The sequence below is a fragment of the Seriola dumerili genome, unplaced genomic scaffold (genome assembly GCF_002260705.1).
Source record: "Seriola dumerili isolate Sdu_G_001 unplaced genomic scaffold, Sdu_1.0 BDQW01000068.1, whole genome shotgun sequence".
NCBI lineage: Eukaryota > Metazoa > Chordata > Actinopteri > Carangiformes > Carangidae > Seriola > Seriola dumerili.
The window spans coordinates 3,688,307-3,705,614 of NW_019174323.1; the positions used below are offsets into that span (position 1 = coordinate 3,688,307).

Genomic DNA, 17,308 nt, shown 5'->3' on the forward strand with positions numbered 1-17,308 from the left:
GATGTCAACCATTTAACCATCACATTTGTTTTGGTTCAACATGCTTCCACATGGGGGAGACATGCTCCTCCCAACTCCAACTCCCCCTTTTTTTTTTTTGTTTGAAAGGAAAGAAAAAAAATGGTGAAATACATAAATATTTCCTCTTTGGGGAAGTCATATAAAAATCCAGAGCTCTGTTAGAGACAGCAAAACAGAAACAAACACAAGGAAAGAGACAGTAAGAGAGAGAGAGACAGACAGTCAGACAGACAGGGAGATGGGAGAAGGGGGAGCGAGGAGTTATTTCAAAGAGTAGAAAATAACGAGACTGAAGCAAAAGGAAGAGCAAAGAGAAAACACAACTTCTCTGTCTGCAACACTTCGGCTGTGTGTCAAGTCTTTTCCTACCATGGACCAGTCATCCTTGAAGTGACTGTGAGGGCCAAACAAGGACACAAAGCAGAAGAAGAGAGAAAGACAGAGGAGGGAGAAAAGCAGCAAACCTTAGCTGAGGTGAAGAAAAAGCAGCTGTGTGGGAGAGCAGAGGCAAAGAGAGAGCGACAAAAGGCGGGGGAGTGGAGGAGTGAGGAGCCCCGTTCTTCCAGCAAAGTGAGAGGGGAAACGGGGGGAAATAATAAACAGAAGAAGAAGAGGAAGAAGGAGAGGAGTGATAAAGAGTTGGGGAAGGAGGGAGAAGAGTCGGCTGGACATGGGGCTTTGTGCTGTTCTCCTGATCTGTCTCTCCCAGGCTGAGCTGGGGAGAGTCTGGGCTCAAGAGCATGAAGGTAAGCAACAAATACACACAGGTATTCACATGCACTCTAATGTCAGGACCATTTTGACGGCCTTTCTTCACAATAGACTTAAGCGCTGCACAGAAGTGAATCCTGTGAAGGTTAAAAGAAATCTGACCTGAATTCTTTGCTGCAACTTCTGGCACCAGGCATGCTTGAAAAATGTTTTTTTGGACACTTTCTTTTTTTCTGTGTACACATATGTGTGAGTGAAGCTAACAGGTCCCCTGACATTTCTCTCTGTCAGTCACAGGAAACACATGAAAGGCTGTGTGCAGGTCAGGATTTTATTCCTAAACCTCTGTATTTCAGATTTTAAAAAAAAAAAAAAAAAAAAAAGGTGTCTGGTGTTCATTTGCTGGAGAAATATGGATCATGTGATCGGAAATCCGGCATTTTAGAAAGTAAATGTTTGAGGTTAACCAGTAATTTTTGGGGATTATTTACGCTTTCATTCCAGCAGGAGTTTTATAGAAGTAGAAAAAGTCAATGAGAGCAGCAGCTGAGTGTTGAATTCTTAAATCTGGGAAGTTTCTTGCTTTACTATGTTGGTTCATTTCATCTCAAACTGTTTTATCACCCAAAATACTTGTGTGCATCTCCTGTATATATTCTGTATACTCCTGTCATCCCGTGTGTATGTGTGTATGTGTGTGTGTGTGTGTGTGTGTGTGTGTGTGTGTCTGTATGTATGTGTATGCGCATGAATGTATTTTTGTTCTCCTTGGAGATACATTATTTTTAGCCAGCCCCCGTTCTTCCGCTGCCTCTCCTCCTCCGACAATCAGCGGTGCTCCAGTTTCTCTGGCCTCTCCTGTGGTCCCAGTTCCTCTGATCAGGGGCCTCACTCTGCAGAGGACAACCCGACAAACTGTGCACACACCAGAGCGACAGATCCCCCCCCCCAACATAAGGCAACTTTAAGTCCAGCAAAACATCCATGTTCATCTTCACCACTCAAATTTGCCAAAGCCAGTGATTCGGTTCAAGTTGTCAGCCTCACCCCTGTACAGCGGCCTCCCTATTATGCACCCTTTTCCCGCAGCCTGATAACTTCATCTTAGTGCTCACTCACACACCAGAAAGTGGAACAACTCTCTGCTAAATAGGTGGACCTGGAAGCTCGGTGATGTTGTGATTGAAGCGAATGTATTCGTGCCATCCACCCCAATCTCACAGCTGACTCTGGACCATGCCAAATCTCTTTTGCAGAGCAGCAGAGTTACATAAAATTGGTTGCATGGCCGCTCCCACTCCCTCAAAGGTCAACACCGTCAAAAGAGTGTCTGCTCTTGATCAACAGCACATATTTCAGATCCAAATCTCACCGCAGATAATCTCTATGCAACAGCTCCATGCAGATTTACTTCACCCTTTCTGAGAAAATCCACTGATCATGGAGCTTCCATTGAAATCAACAGATATCGGTCCAAAATGTAGCCGTTATAAATGCTGGTGTGGCCGTGCCTTGGGGAAATGGGATCTGTCTGAGGGAATAACTAATTCATGTGTCATTCATGTGCAAAGACAGGTTGCACATGATAAAAACAAAAATGCATACCTCTATATAAATAGGTGTCATGTTTCTGTTTCTGTGTTGCTGTGTTTTTGGTGTTGGATCTTTCCCCCAGTACTGTTTTCCCCACCCAGAGCGTCACCTCTAATGTTCATCAGGGCACCAAGACACCTATACACCATGGGGAGCTTAGTCAGCATGTCTGATCGTACCAGTGTTAACAGGCAGATGTGTCTCAATCTTACATAGATTTATAATATTATCCATTCTGACATGAAAAGAAACAAAAGAGTGAAGGAGATTCAAGGCTTTAAATTGCTGTATGTGACTTCAGCCATCACAAAATGCTGGAGTCATTTGATATTGATTTATATTTAGGGAAATTTCTCTTTAAATTAGACATAATATGGTGTTTGGCCAAGTGACCATTTAAACAGTTTTCAAGTGACAGACGATGAAGCTACAACAACACAATTCAATGTGCCTGCCATCAACACAGATCTGAGAAGTTGATGATGTCGTCAAAAGAAGCTAAGTTTAGGAGGAGACAACTTGATTCACACTGATCAACTCAGGTTTCAGTCTCAGATATGCAGATATGAACCGTTTCAAACCAGACGGCATCAATACAAGGCAATTTGATTCTAAATCTGACTGCTGATCAATAGAAAAGGTGCGACTGAGGTTCCAAACAACAAATGACCTAGATGAGCTAAAAAAAAAATCCCATAACACCAATATTTTCTGTTAAACTTTTTCTAGGTTACCACTGAGAGAATATCTTAAGTGTTATCATTTGCTGAATGGAGCATAAGTCTGCAGTCAACTCTTACTTCTTCACTACCTGAAGTAGAAGAACCCCGCAACAGAAACCACACACAGGCAAAAAATCTTTGCTCTCTGGACTATTTGCGTTGGCATTGGGTAAATTACACAAAAATAATGAAATGTGCTTCAATTAGTTAGTCGATTAGTTGATAAAGAGAGAAATAATCACAACTTTTTTGATACTCATTAGCTATTTGTGTGTTTTAAGTCATGCCAAACATTTCCCAGTTCCAGTCATTTGTGAGGATTTACTGCTATTCTTGTTCTTAGTAAATTCAATATCTTTGAATTATGGACTGTTTGTCATACAAAGCAGGCAATCTCATGACATCCCCTTGGGCTTTTGGAAACTGTGACAGATGCTTTTGACAAACGATTAATCAAGAAAATAACTGGCAGATTCATGATCATTAGTTGAAGCACTTTTTCAATTAAATTCAAAGTGCGTCTCAAAGTTTAAACTAAACTGCATATTGACTGAAGAGATTCAGATTCAGATTCATCAGGCGCTACCGTACATTTCTTTCTAATCTCTTGTAGTGAAAACTATAAATACTGCAGCACTGAAAAAAAAAAAAAAACATAAAGTAAAGTACATCTGACCAAGTCCATCTGCAAACTTGATCTACATGTCATCTGCACTAAAAACAGAGAATCGGATCCAAATGTAAACAAAAAACAACTCTGCGACAGTTCATCACTTAAATCAAACATTTTATAAACTCTGAATCAGATCCATTTATCCATATTTATCTAAACGCCTCATTTTTCCTTTTCTTTTCGACTCCTTATCAGTCCAGCTGCCAGTGTTTGTGATTGTGTGTTATGGTTACTGCTGTTCCTCTCAGCGTAAGGTGCCAAATGGCTTCCTCCCACGCCATAAGCTCCAGGCTGGTTTTAACACAGATCATCCTTTTAAAATCCAACTACAATAAAAACCACTGTATTAAACTGCGATGACACACATTGAAGTGACCTTGCTCTGTGATTACTCTTCCACCAATCATTCTTTTGCCAGACAACTGCAGGTGCTTCGCTAATCCCTGTCCTGATACTAACTCTGTGCCTCATCAAACAGCACAACACAAAACAGGACTGCTACAGGGTCAAGACTCTGTATCCTGAGATTTAATCACCTCTCTCCTCAGCTGTGTTTGGATGGTACATAAAGGTCTCTTCAGCGTACTGTATCTGTCTCTGAAGCGAAGAGTGTTTTACTCCCTTTTGCTGGGCCTGCTGATAATTCTCTTTTCCTCTCAACAATCAAGTACATGTATCCTCGCCTTCACTTCAACTTCAAAGTGTTTTGAATTTACCCAGAAAAAGATTATTTTCAGGGGAAATTTATTTTTCATAAGTGGACTTCATCCAACTGAACAGACTGAAAGAACATTTAGCTTTTGTCGCAGCTGAGGAACGTGGATTTGATTGCTGTCTAGTCTGTCTTCAGTTGCTGTCTAGTCTGCTGATAGTAAAAATGTTACCTTATATGTTTCTTAAATGTCTGTCGTTGACAGCAACAGATTAAAGAAAGGGTAAATAACGATAATAAATAGCTTGAATTTTACTAGAGATTTAAAAGAAAAAGAGAGAGAGCGAGAGATCAGGGGGATGAGAAATAGCTGCGTGGGAGATGGTGATGGCATGAATGAACACAATCTGAATATCCACAGCACACTGTATTAGGCTCAAAATGCCGTGTCCTAGTTCGATGTGACTCCCAACACCCACTACATTTGCAAGGTGGTTGCTGCAATGCAGACACATCTGAGGAGGCAGATACAGTGGACACCAGGTGCCATCGACTCAAAATAGCTGATTATATAATTGCTAACCACACAACATAAACCTGCAGGATTAGAGGTTTCATTCACACCTGGGTCAACACTCCTGCCACTGTAAGATATGATGGATTAAACAGCAGGAAATCTGGCATTCTGCAGATGCACCAATGTAAATTGACACCATTCTGGCAGTAAGCAGGAATATTCTAAATTTAGAGGACTGTCAGTATCATTCCTGTGTATTTTATTCTAATATAAGCAGCAGCAGAGTGTATATTTACAATTAAACCATCTGCTCTTCACTGGCAAATTTGTCACATCTGTTATTTTAGTTGTTGGATTTTTTGGACCCTGTTTCAAAGCCACCAGGATGTTTTTCTGCACCACTTTGCACATTCCCAGTGCAGGTTCCACATACACATGTGTCTGCCAGACCTAACGCTACTGAGGTCAGCTTAACTCAAGTCCTTATGTAAAACCCAACCCACTCTTGAACTCTTTTTAGGCCTGTTTTGTTGGAAGTTCATCTAGGCCCACATGCAGACAGTTACACAAGGTTAGAGATGTTCCAGGAAAGAAAACAAGTTCAATGCTTAGAGAGTCTGAAAAGCTCAAATCTGAATTTGTGGAGATGGTGGATCATATACTAGATATCTACACATCTCAAGGACTTGATGTTCATTCTGTAATAACGAATGCACAGTCTCTGATCTGCCTCCTCCTCACTGCTCTTCCTCATCTCTTCCCCCTGCTGTTTGACGCCTCCTCAGCTGTTTAGTAATGATGGTGATGAGTGCTGCCAATCTGACCCAATTAGGAGCCTCTTGTTCTGGTGCTGTGGAAATAGCTTCCACTGCACCATAATCAAACAAGATTCCTCATTAGAGCCATCTCCCCTGTGTGTGAGATAACCTCTTGTTGTTTCTTTCCCATGTCCCATTTTATTTCTTAAGTCTTTTCATTGTCTCTCTGTCATTGTATTTCACTTGTCAATAGAAAATTCCCTTCATTAAATCTTTATGCAATGTGTGCACCTCAGTATATGATGATAAAATCGTATAATATACAGAATATTACAGCAGAAGGGAAAAGAATGTCAACTTGTGAGCTTTACAGGTGTTGGTAGTCAGATTTTGTTTCCTTTGTACAAAGCAAGGCTAGCACTTTCCCTCATTTCCAGTCTTAAGTCTATGCTAAGCTAACCGGGTGCTGGCTGTAGCGTAGACATTTTCAAAACAAACACAAGAGTGGTATAGATCGTCTCATCTTACTAAGAAAGCAAATCAGCATGTTTCCAAAAATGTTGCACTATTCATTAGCAGCTAATTTACATAATCTGCTGTACCTAACAAATGGTTAAGAGAGTCCACATGCCCAACATCCAGTAGGTTGTGGTAATATTCAGAGGGAAAAACACATACTTTGACCATGTAGGTCAACATTATGCAGACACCTAAACATTACAGCCATATGTGATTGTTAAAAATCTCATTCCAAAAACAATCTGCTGCTATAACAGCATCAACTCTTCTGGTTCAGGGTTTCCACAAGATTTCAGACAACTGGCTGCAGGAATTCGCTCCCGCTCGGCCACATGGGCATTAGTGAAGTCTAACACTGATGTGGGGTGATAAGGCCCGGTTCAGTCAGCGTTCAAGTTCGTCTCAAAGATGTTGGATGGGGTTTGAGGTCTGAGGTTTGAGGTCAGGGCTTCATGCAAGTCCATCAAGTTCCTCAACACCAACCTGGGATAACCATTTCTTTACAGACGTGGCTCTGTGCAGGGGGGTCATTGTCATGTTGATACAGGAGAGGAACTGAGGAAAACTGTCAGAGCTGGAAGCAAACTATTGTCTAAACTATAATGAATGATTTAGCATTTACCTTGTAAATGGAACAAACAGAGCAAGCCAAAAACGTTTACGCAAAAAAACTACAGCTCCAGACCAAAACTACAAAAAAAGTATAAACAGGATCCATGGTGTCTACATATCTTTGGTCATATGTTATAAACACAATTTCAAAAGTGAGAGGTTGAGAGGGAGATCTGAACCTCAGACAGGCTCTTGTCTTTCCCTCTCTCAAGATGTTCATGACATGCTGTTACATCAGTTCAGTGAACTAACAGCTCACATAAAAATCCAGACAGAAAAAACTGGATTTAATCCCTTAACTTGTTCTTCAGTAGGAAAACAGCAGAGATCTTCGCTCTGCTGAACAACCGGTCAGTTCTGCTGACATAGTAACTCTGCCGACCATAAATGTGCACAGAGCAGTGAGTCATGGATCAATTTACTGTGAAAATGAAAAAAAAAAAAAAAAAAGAAACAAAGGAAATACGTTCCTGAAGGGAAATGTGAAAAAATATAAACATCCATCTGTGATCTGTTGAGCAGATGACATGAAAACCCGCACTAATGTTTTATCATGAATCAATTAGTTGATAACGAGCCAAAACACACGTGACACATGATTAGTTTAAAATGCAGAGATTAAAAACAAATCATGGCTCTATTTCTGCATGACAGATGTAAAGAAAACATACTTATGAGTCTTTTCTTTTTTTTCCTGGTGTTGTGAGTTGAGTTTTTTTTTCCTCCTGTATTTTTCAGTTATTGATCCAAAAACTCTAAACATGGATTTCAAGACAAAGCCTCTTGTCCCTGCAGAGTTCAAGAGACATCTGTTTTTTCATGGAGTCAGTGCTCCTGCATGTCTCTGTGTTGACACTACTCAGTCACCACAATCCCTGTCTTGTTCTAGGTGCGCTGAGCCGGACTCCTCTGCGGACAGATGGGGATCCATCCGGTTTTCACCCCCACGAGCACAAAGAAACCAGCAACACACAGGCCGAAGGTGGAGGCGGAGGCGGAGGAGGAGGAGTCGATATCAGCCCCCTGCCTGACGACATGACCCGCATATTAGTGAGATTCATACAGCCCACTTCCATTATTTACTGTTACTACATCTGTCAAGCTTTGCGCTCTAGCACAGCACATATGCAGTCTACCATGATGAAGGCAGCAGACTTACCGCTTGAAATTGTCGTTATTTAAATAACTGGTGGTTGATTTCAGAAGCACGCTTCTCATTTCTAGCCGACAACTGCCGACTGAAATTTTGATTGAGTGTAGATTGATGAGCATAAAATGCCATTTTATCAATTTAAGATGAAATCTACAACACAGTAAAGTGTGCAAAAGTAAAAGGGTCTTTCTGAAGCCTCTGTACATGATATCATGGCTCAGACTGAGACTAAATCTACTGCAGGACCGAGATAAAACGTTGGCATCCTCATCAGTTGAACCATGTAGAAGACATGGAATTAAAACAACATATTGTTGTATTTCATGGTATCTAATTAGCCCTAGTATAATTGGAAAAAAGAAAAATGTTACTTCAGTCCAACACTACCACTTTTCACTGTTCACTATAGAAAAACCATACTTGGACATCAACACAATAGTTAGATTAATGAACCTTTGTTTGTATTTTCAGACAGTATGTTTCACTTTTACAAGATAAAAGGGTGTGAGGATGTGTTTGGCAAATGTAATACTTGGGTAACAAGTTTGGCTGGAGTTGGTGAAATGTAAACTTCCCCAAATCCACGTAAGTGCAGCACAGAGCTGTTAACACACGTAACGAGCTTGCTTCATAGTGCAACATGGGCTGATGTAAGGAGCTAGCAACACGTAGTTAGCAGAAGTCCCAGAACACTTCATTAGCTTGGAAAGCTAAGAGACAGCAACTGAATGAATCCATACCGGTGCTTTATTCTATGACACTAGACAACAACCATACAATGCCAGGTCACCACAGCACAACAGTGGTTCATTCAAGTGCATCTCAGATAGAGCAGTTAGACAGCAACAAAGCTCGCGGGAGGCTCCAGTTTGTGTTGCAGTTCGGTATTACTGTAGAACCATGCACCTCAATTGACTGTTAAGCCGCATTTAGACCAAGTTCCAGGTACTTTTCTTCAGGAACTAAAAGGTTCCTGTGGCCCATTGTTGTCTGCGTTTCCACCGCGGCCTAAAGTCCCAGGAAGATTATGCAAAATTCACAGCTCTTTGAGGACATAACATGAACAAAAATACGGGACAAATTGCCTCCCATATTCATTCAATACAAGACGCAGCATTTCATTTTCAAATACGGGACGATCTTGTATTATACGTAACGGGTGGCAACCCCTAGCCACTCTGGTTGTTGTGGTCCTTCAATTTTTTTGAAGTCCTGTTTCAGTTTTTTTACCTTCACCCGGACCTGTTTCGTGCTGTGGAAAATGTGTTTGCTTGGTCAGTGCTCGCTCGCTCGCCGCAGACTTTTAAACATCGTGGATGAAATAAAATGCAGTGAGTACTCGACCAGTCAGAAATGTTCAGCACCGCAGACCACACCCCCCCAAAGTTCCTGAGCCTTTGGAAAGTACTACCCCCTGCCCAGGTACCTTTTTGGGGGTCGATCAATTACCTTGGAACTAAATTTAGACCGTGGTTCCTGCGGTGGAAACGCACATAGTTCCTCGAAAGGTTCCTGGGGAGAGTTCCTGCGGTGGAAATGCGGCTTTACACTAGCCACAGCCTTGAAAACTGACTGAGAAAAACTGCAACAAAAGTAGTGACTGGCGATGAGGTCACAACTACAGAACAGGTTGTTGTAAACTGATTTACAGCGGAAATATGACATTAAGACGTCGTATCTCTTAGCTCTTCATAAAAACATTTTGTTAACCGCTCCTAGCAACTGCTGCCGTAGCTTTTGTTTCAACTAAAAATAACATCAGCCTGACGGGTACGTCACTCGCTGTTTACTTTTGGAAAAACAAAACATTTCCATCTCCCAACAAGAAACTGGCCAACATGAACAAAATGTCAAGCTAAATGAATGAAGTGAAACTAAAAAGTATTTTTTTTTTATCTGGTTTATCATAAATTACATTGTTTAAGCTTTAACCTGACAATGGGTTGTGATAATACTGAGCTGAAAGGTCAAGCGGGGTTATAATCTTTATTCTCACAAAGTTAAGAAGCTTTGAGTGGAGGTCATTGTTATTAGGTGTTTGCCAGTTGGACGTATCCTTTGCCATTTTCCATTCATTACCTTTTAGTTCTCTGTGTGTATGTGTGTGTGTGTGTGTGTGTGACCGTGTGTGTCCGTGTGTGTGTGTGTCCGTGTGTGTATGTGTAATGAGGTTTTATTTGTCTTATGTCCCAGACTCGTCTTTCACTTAAATCAGCCTCAGTAAAATTCAACCCAAATAAATTGTGTTGTACTTTTTTTTCCCTCTCCCTACAATTCAAATTGAAAACAGACGACAACCTCAACCTGCCAACTTACAGTGTTTGTTTAAGCGTGGCTGTGCGTTAGTATGTGCACATGTGTGTGCTCGTGAATGACTCACTTGGACAAGATCACAAGTAGCTCTGTTGTACTGCTGCTGTTGCCTTTTTTGGGAGGTCTGATCCCAATTTCCGAGACCCTCCATCTCTTGTCCAACCGGAATATCTTCAATAAATCAGTCAGCTGTGAGGGAAAATAGTATATGATTGTTCCCATCTCCTCACCTAGAAATCCCAAACCCCTCCCACCCTCTCGAAAACACAGGCTGCTGTCAGGCAGTAGAGATGGGAGAAAAAAAGTGGGTCACTTTCTGTATATGGAGCAGCCGGAGAGGCACTGAGAGCGCTGCATTTAACTGCTCCACTTTCTGAGCCCACACTAAACCCCAGAACCATTGCTCTCTGTCACCTTCAACTGTGGCATACATTAATAATGCCATCAAGACTAGATATCTGTTGGAAGACACAGGTCCTCGTTGTCAAAGCACTGTGTGTAATGTGTAAACAGCTCCCCCAAGTGGAACTGTATGGACAGAAATAGAGGAGAGAAATCCTCAGATGTCCCAGTGCAGTGGTTCCCAGCTTACCCTTAGCACCAAGCAATTTCCTCTCATAACCTTTTTGATAGCCTGTATGTTTTTGATCTTTTGATTGATATGCTCACAAGTTACTTTCTCATTTGAATAATTTTCATAAGAATTTTGTGTAGTCCAATGTATTTCTTACCTGACGGCTCTCACGACTCCATATGGGGGGGGCCGTTAACCCAACTGGGAACAACTGTCTGCGTGTGACATCAGCCCTGATCCTCTCTGGTTCATCATCACATGTCATGACAAAATGTCTGAATAAAAGAAAATTGAATGTTTCAGTCAAGACATTATTAATGCAATTCAACAGATTTCAGGATGCTGCTGCTGATCCCTCTCCAAACATAAATATGCAGAGTGGTGTGTAGAGAAGAGATCAAATTATTGTAAAAAGAGGTTAAAAGAGGGTGTAGATATGTTAGAAAATCTTCACAAAGATTAATTATGTCCTATCAGTGTGATGTGAATGAAATATAATTTAGAAGTGCAGATAATTAGTTTCATTATTGATTATTCTGCCACGTATTTTCTCAGTACAAATCTACTACAGTATATATTCTTTAAGACTAAAAGTACAATACAGGCCTAGGGTTTAATTTCTCCAGCCCTAACTGGCACCTACAATAATTTAAGAACTGTAGAGGACAATGATATGAATTGTGAAATAGTCATATTATTAATAAAGCAAATGAATGAATTTCAGAAAGCTACTCTAAACTATCTCACCATGTTCTGACAAGTTCGCTCTCCTAATGAGTGTCCTCTTTCTCTCAGGAGGACACCAAGAGCTACTACACATGGCAGAGCTTTGGTCCAACTGACAGACAGACTGAAGACTTGTGGGTAGATTTGAACACGCTGCACAAGAGCCAAGTCCGAATCCATGGCATACTGTCCAATACACATCGACAGGCAGCGGTGAGACGCGCGCACACACACACACACACAAACACACATACACACACACACACACTTTGGATTTAACACCCAGACATGTCTGATATTTCTTCTTTTCCACAGAGGGTGGCACTTTCTTTTGATTTCCCTTTTTATGGACACTACTTGAGACAAATTATCGTAGCAACTGGCGGTGAGTTTTACTTTACATTACTTGATCTCATCTGCTTTGCTCTTCCAATCAGGAGACCAAACGTCTACCAATGCACTGAAGGAGACTCTGTCGTACCCTGGGGAAATATTCAGGGATACCAGGCCATAATATATCTAATTAAATATACATGCCTTCATTTCTTTGATGGTTTTAATTGCTTAAAGACCTGCTGTGCGTGTCCTAAATTTTTTATCGTAAAAAGATTGAGTTGTTTGTTGATTCAACATTGATTGAATATCCTGTAATGGGGATAAAAACATTCACTGCTTCACAGTTTTATACTTTTTATGTATTTTTCCTGCTTTGACAATGTAAACTTAACTTAAAGGTCCACTTACTAGCTTTTTCCAGAGCTTTTAACTGCATCTTGAAAAAATTCGTAGTAGATATTGCTTGTAGTCAAAGGGTCCAAACATGCAACATGTACTGCAATCGTCCTTAAGAGTATGTAAAAAACAATGTAGGAATTTTCTGAATGAAGCGTTTTTAACATATGTACCTGCGTTTCTGACCCGGCCCCCCCAGGGTTCATCTTCATGGGGGAGATTACTCATCGAATGCTGACTGCCACACAGTACGTTGCCCCCCTCATGGCCAACTTTGACCCCAGCTTCTCCAAAAACTCAACAGTGAGGTACTCGGACAACGGTAAATGGGAGCTTCTCAGTGACGCCTGTAGTGTTTGGGAGCTCCTGGATTTCTCTGACTGGCCTCTGCGTCTCACTCTGCTCAGGTAACCTATTCGTGGTGCAGTGGGACAAGGTGCGGCTAAAGGACAGAGAGGCTGAAGGAGCTTTTACTTTCCAGGCAGCCCTCCACAGAAATGGAACCATTGTTTTCAACTACAGAGATGTAAGTTATGGAGTTCAGCTACACTGTTTTCTTATCGTCTGTACGGTCACTGTTATGAGGAAACAGAACAAATCTTCTGATTGTATATCAGGTTTAGCCACGTTAAAACAAAATGCCGTTCTTTTTCAGATCCCTGTGCCAGTGGAGAAAATTAATTCCACCGAGCATCCAGTGAAAGTGGGACTGTCTGATGCTTTCATGGCATTCCTCTCCCCCTCGCAGCTCTCAGGTCAGATTTTAAACTAACTTCAAAATCTCTGGATGCCTATTGGTGCCATGATGACCAAAAAAACTGTTTCTTGTTCTTTGATAATGCAATATATTTCTTGTTATTATGACATATCACCCGTTTTTCATTATAAAAACAAGCATTTCTCATTATAAAAAACTTCCAATTTTGTAACAAAGCTTTAGGATTTTGGTGTATAAGTTATTACATTACTTAAAACCTCAAATTGACATTGGCATATGCCTCATAAACCGGGCCTTACTTTGTTATAAACAGAGAAACTTTCATATGTTTTGGTAATATGATCTATTTAATCTAAGTAAAAAGAAGAGAAATAAGACCATCAACACATGTGTACTGCGAATGGCTCACTGTTAACTAATTAAGGGGTTCGTACTTTTTAATCTGTTGAAGCTATAGACACCTGAACATCTTTAGACAGGTGCAATTGATAACAATAAAAAAAAACAACTGCATTCTGTTTAGAGGAGCTAGTTCCAGCTAGTAGGTCCTGATACTGTGCGTGCTGGCTCACTGACATGGCTCGTTGAGATGGAGCTGAGCCATTGTTGAAATTTGTTTCTCTTTTGTCAATGACTGATTTTTTTTTTAGGAATTTATGCTTTTTTTCATAATATTCTGTAAAAGCAGAGTAGCTTTTAATCCATATGGCAAAAACTCAAACATACCAACATTTTATAATTGTCTTGAAGATCCAAAGCGGCGCACTATCTACGAGTATCATCGTGTGGAGATTGACACAACAAAGATTGTTAACAGATCTGCTTTTGAGTTCACTCCTCTACCCAGTAAGTATTATGACTATCTGGCTTTCATATGACAGCCTAGCTTCATCATTCACCTCTCTAACTCCAGAGCACTGTATCTCATTCCTCCAGCTTGTCTTCAGCACACATCCTGTGATCTCTGCCTAACATCCAACTTGACAACCGACTGCGGCTGGTGCAACACACTTCAACGGTAGGTGGAAGCTCTAAAGATTTATCTTGCAATGAAGCTGTAGAGAGCCTGGCTCTTCTCATTACGTTCTCACTGTGTTTCAGATGTTCTGACGGTATTGACCGGCATAGACAAGAGTGGTTAGATTATAACTGCCCTGAAGAGGTGAGACACATTATCCATGTATAAATTATGATGATTATATTTCATTGTTTTTTGAGTCCTTCATATTGGCGTTCTCACAGGCTAAAGGCACATGCGAGGACTACAACCCGATACTACCTGAGGGATCCATGAGCTCCTTCAACCACTCTTCCCCAGGTCCAACGCCTTCTTCAGCAGTGCTCGAAGACCAGCCTGTCACTAGCGGTGAGTTTCTCTGCAGCAAGGATCTAGGGGGAACAGAACAGATCAGAACTAGACAAACATCCAGGTTAGTCAACCTCATTCAAAAGAGTATACAAAGGTAAACAGTATAATTATGACCCCAAACTATTCAATGTAAACATCTATCACAGTTTATCAACATATTTCCTGGTTCACCTTTGACCTACCCTACTTGCCATAGATGTGTGTGTGCACAGTTTTCCTGTACATTTAAGGATTATTAACAAGATAATAAGTGCACTCACTTTCATTAAGGCCCTAAGGTCAGCCAACCAGCTTTAACAATACCCAGAGTCTCAGTTTTCTTTCCTTTCAGATTTACAGACGGGTTCTTCAAAGCATAAGGGGATAACAGAGAACACGGCCATCATAGCAGGTGTGGTGGCTGCCCTTGTTCTGCTTGTAGCTCTGACCTTACTGGCTGTCTACTACATCAACACACACCCTACAGTTGCTCCACCGTTCTACCTCATGCAGGTGAGAAAAAGAACCTCAGGCTCCACCTACACACCACAGCTTCATACACTCTGTAGAGTCAACAGTTCAAGTTTTTCTGATGCCTGGCCTTCAGCAACTACTGTCTGTTGTTTGTAGCGACACACCAATAACTACTGGCCCTCTATGAAGTTCCGCAACCAGGGTTGCCACTCCAGTTACGCTGAGGTTGAGCTTGGGGGTCACGAAAAAGAAGGTTTCATTGAAGCTGAGCAGTGTTGCTAAGGGTCCTGGACTTGCAGGACTCAGAAGAAGAAAGGACACCATCTTGAGGATTGTAACGGCACTACAGGGGGATGAATACGGACGACCAGCCAGACCATTGACACAGGATGCCCTACTCCAACCTTGGCGGCTGGACAGTGTTTACTGTAACTGCTCTCGTAGCTCTTTCCAGCTTTCTCTGTGTATCTTGCTCTTTGCCATCGCACACAGGAGACTGGCCATATTAGCCAAGGGTTGGAGGGTCTGAGAGGAAGACGACTGCACAGAAATGATGAGATGCAAATGTGTAACTGTACAAAACCCATCTATCCAAGGGGATGTCAGGGAATGAATTGAACTAGCCTTCATACTGCAAACCAATGTACAGCTCAACTTAACTATGTATTTTTTGTTTTTACCCAGTCTATGGAGTTATTTTTGTTTCTTGAAACTTCTACGCGAGCAATGATTGGTTCATAAAATGTTATATCTCTGGACTACAACAGATATTTAGCTATACTGTATTACTGATAGTGATTATAATGATCATCTCAAACTTCTCTGGAGAAAAATGTTTGGATGAATTGTAGCGATGTCAAGTTATGAGAGTTTTCTTTTGACCTTTCTCTTTAAATGTCTTCTAATAAAAGCTGGTGGTGAGTGTTGACATTAATCTTGTGCTTGGTGAGGAGATGAAAACAAATGGCACAGATCATCTTGAGTGTGAACAGGTGGTTACGATGAGTGTTTCCGACTCTGTCACCTGTCAGTAATTGTTAGTTGTAGCTATGTCAATATACTACTGTATCACCGAGGTAAATGACGTGGTGGGAGAGATGGCCGCCACTGTCAGGTGAGTGGCACTGGGGCAAAAGTGTGTGTGTGTGTGTGTGTGTGTGTGTGTGTGTGTGTGTGTGTGTGTGTGTGTGTGTGTGTGTGTGGTTTCTGAATGACAAACATGATACAAACAAAACCAGTGAATATGTGATTGATGACAAGTAGGCCACACGATGTAGCCATAAGACTAGCTACAAGAAACACACACTTATCCCAAATGACACATTGAGCCTAAATCATTTATGTCCCACAGCCATCAACGAGGCAGAGGCTGCAATTACAGCAAGTCTAGCTATAGCAAGCAAGGACAGTTATTCCTGTAGTGTTTGTTTAGCTAACAGGGAAATATCTGACAAAACACAGCTAAATATTAACATTCAAGCATGCTGGCTGCTTGTAACTAATATAATTATTGGTTAACCTGGTGCAACAGACATCTAACAGGCTTTCCAACTGACTAACAATGAAAACTTGACATTAACACTGCTGCTGTTAATTGGTCCTAATTAGCATAACAAGTGCTAGTAGTCCACAAAAAGGGTCCAATTATCCTAGTAAATGACAGACAAACAAGGAGTTATGTTAATATATGACTTACAGTTTGATGTAGGAACATTAACGCGCAAAACGAATGTAGTAACACCTGTACTGGGACCTTATTTCAGCGCCCCCAAAAAACTTTACGTCCTCCATTAAGTAGACTGCAACTACAACAGGTGGAACATACCATTCCAAAAAGGGGGTAGGAATAGTCCAAGTGATGCTGGCTTTAGTAATATAATGTCTTTAAATGACGGTAAAGCAATTAAAAGTGTGTAAGAAATAAAGATAAATTTGTGAAGTTTGATTAAAGTCGCATGATGCAAACAAATGTAGGATTTCCAACCCTTCTAACTCTAACATGGCGCGGGTGGCGTTTGTTGTAGCCGTTAACTGAGGACACTTTCAACAACTTCACCGTATCGGTAAGTTTTGGTTACGTTTATATCGGTTTATATGCTAAAACAAACGACAAACCAATATGGAGATAATAAAAAGAGGGGGCACCCGGATTTGAACCGGGGACCTCTTGATCTGCAGTCAAATGCTCTACCACTGAGCTATACCCCCGATGCATTTGCAAGGGATCATGCCATGTATTTAACCATAAATAATATCTGTGGTCTGTGTATTCAGTGGAGTTTATATTTCATTTTTGTGTACCACCGCACAACAACGCATATTAACACACAGGGTCTATGGTTAAACCATAATGTAGCATTTCGCTAACGTTCACATTGAAGTCAGGATGGGTGACGGAGATGTTATTTATCTCAGTGTCCGGCAGAGACCGCCAACTAGACACAGTTAAACCGTGTGCATCAAATGTTACATCTAATTTACAGTTTGCTCAA

The 17,308-nt window shown here is 41.1% G+C and overlaps 1 protein-coding gene and 1 non-coding gene across 2 annotated transcripts; one reads left to right on the plus strand and one right to left on the minus strand.

The window, feature by feature from the left end:
- The first annotated feature begins 214 nt into the window (after positions 1–214).
- LOC111220081 (plexin domain-containing protein 1-like) lies at positions 215–15,732 on the plus strand. The gene is made up of 13 exons (XM_022743039.1): positions 215–767; positions 7,668–7,828; positions 11,614–11,757; positions 11,860–11,929; positions 12,476–12,598; positions 12,684–12,802; positions 12,932–13,031; positions 13,745–13,840; positions 13,931–14,012; positions 14,096–14,156; positions 14,237–14,360; positions 14,695–14,855; positions 14,973–15,732. Exons 1-13 carry the CDS (start codon positions 692–694, stop codon positions 15,096–15,098), a joined length of 1,443 nt encoding a protein of 480 aa, XP_022598760.1. The 5' UTR covers positions 215–691; the 3' UTR covers positions 15,099–15,732.
- A 1,220-nt stretch (positions 15,733–16,952) lies between these two features.
- On the minus strand, positions 16,953–17,024 carry trnac-gca. Its single transcript has one exon. It is a non-coding gene; the product is annotated as a tRNA-Cys (tRNA).
- Positions 17,025–17,308: the final 284 nt, after the last annotated feature.

Bases quoted from the DNA above. Each gene is read 5' to 3' on its own strand.
- LOC111220081 (XM_022743039.1), top strand. From the start codon at position 692: ATGGGGCTTTGTGCTGTTCTCCTGATCTGTCTCTCCCAGGCTGAGCTG. The intron at 13,032-13,744 runs GTCAGATTTTAA...ATTGTCTTGAAG, and splicing joins CTCCCCCTCGCAGCTCTCAG to ATCCAAAGCGGCGCACTATC. The intron at 13,841-13,930 runs GTAAGTATTATG...TCATTCCTCCAG, and splicing joins TGAGTTCACTCCTCTACCCA to CTTGTCTTCAGCACACATCC.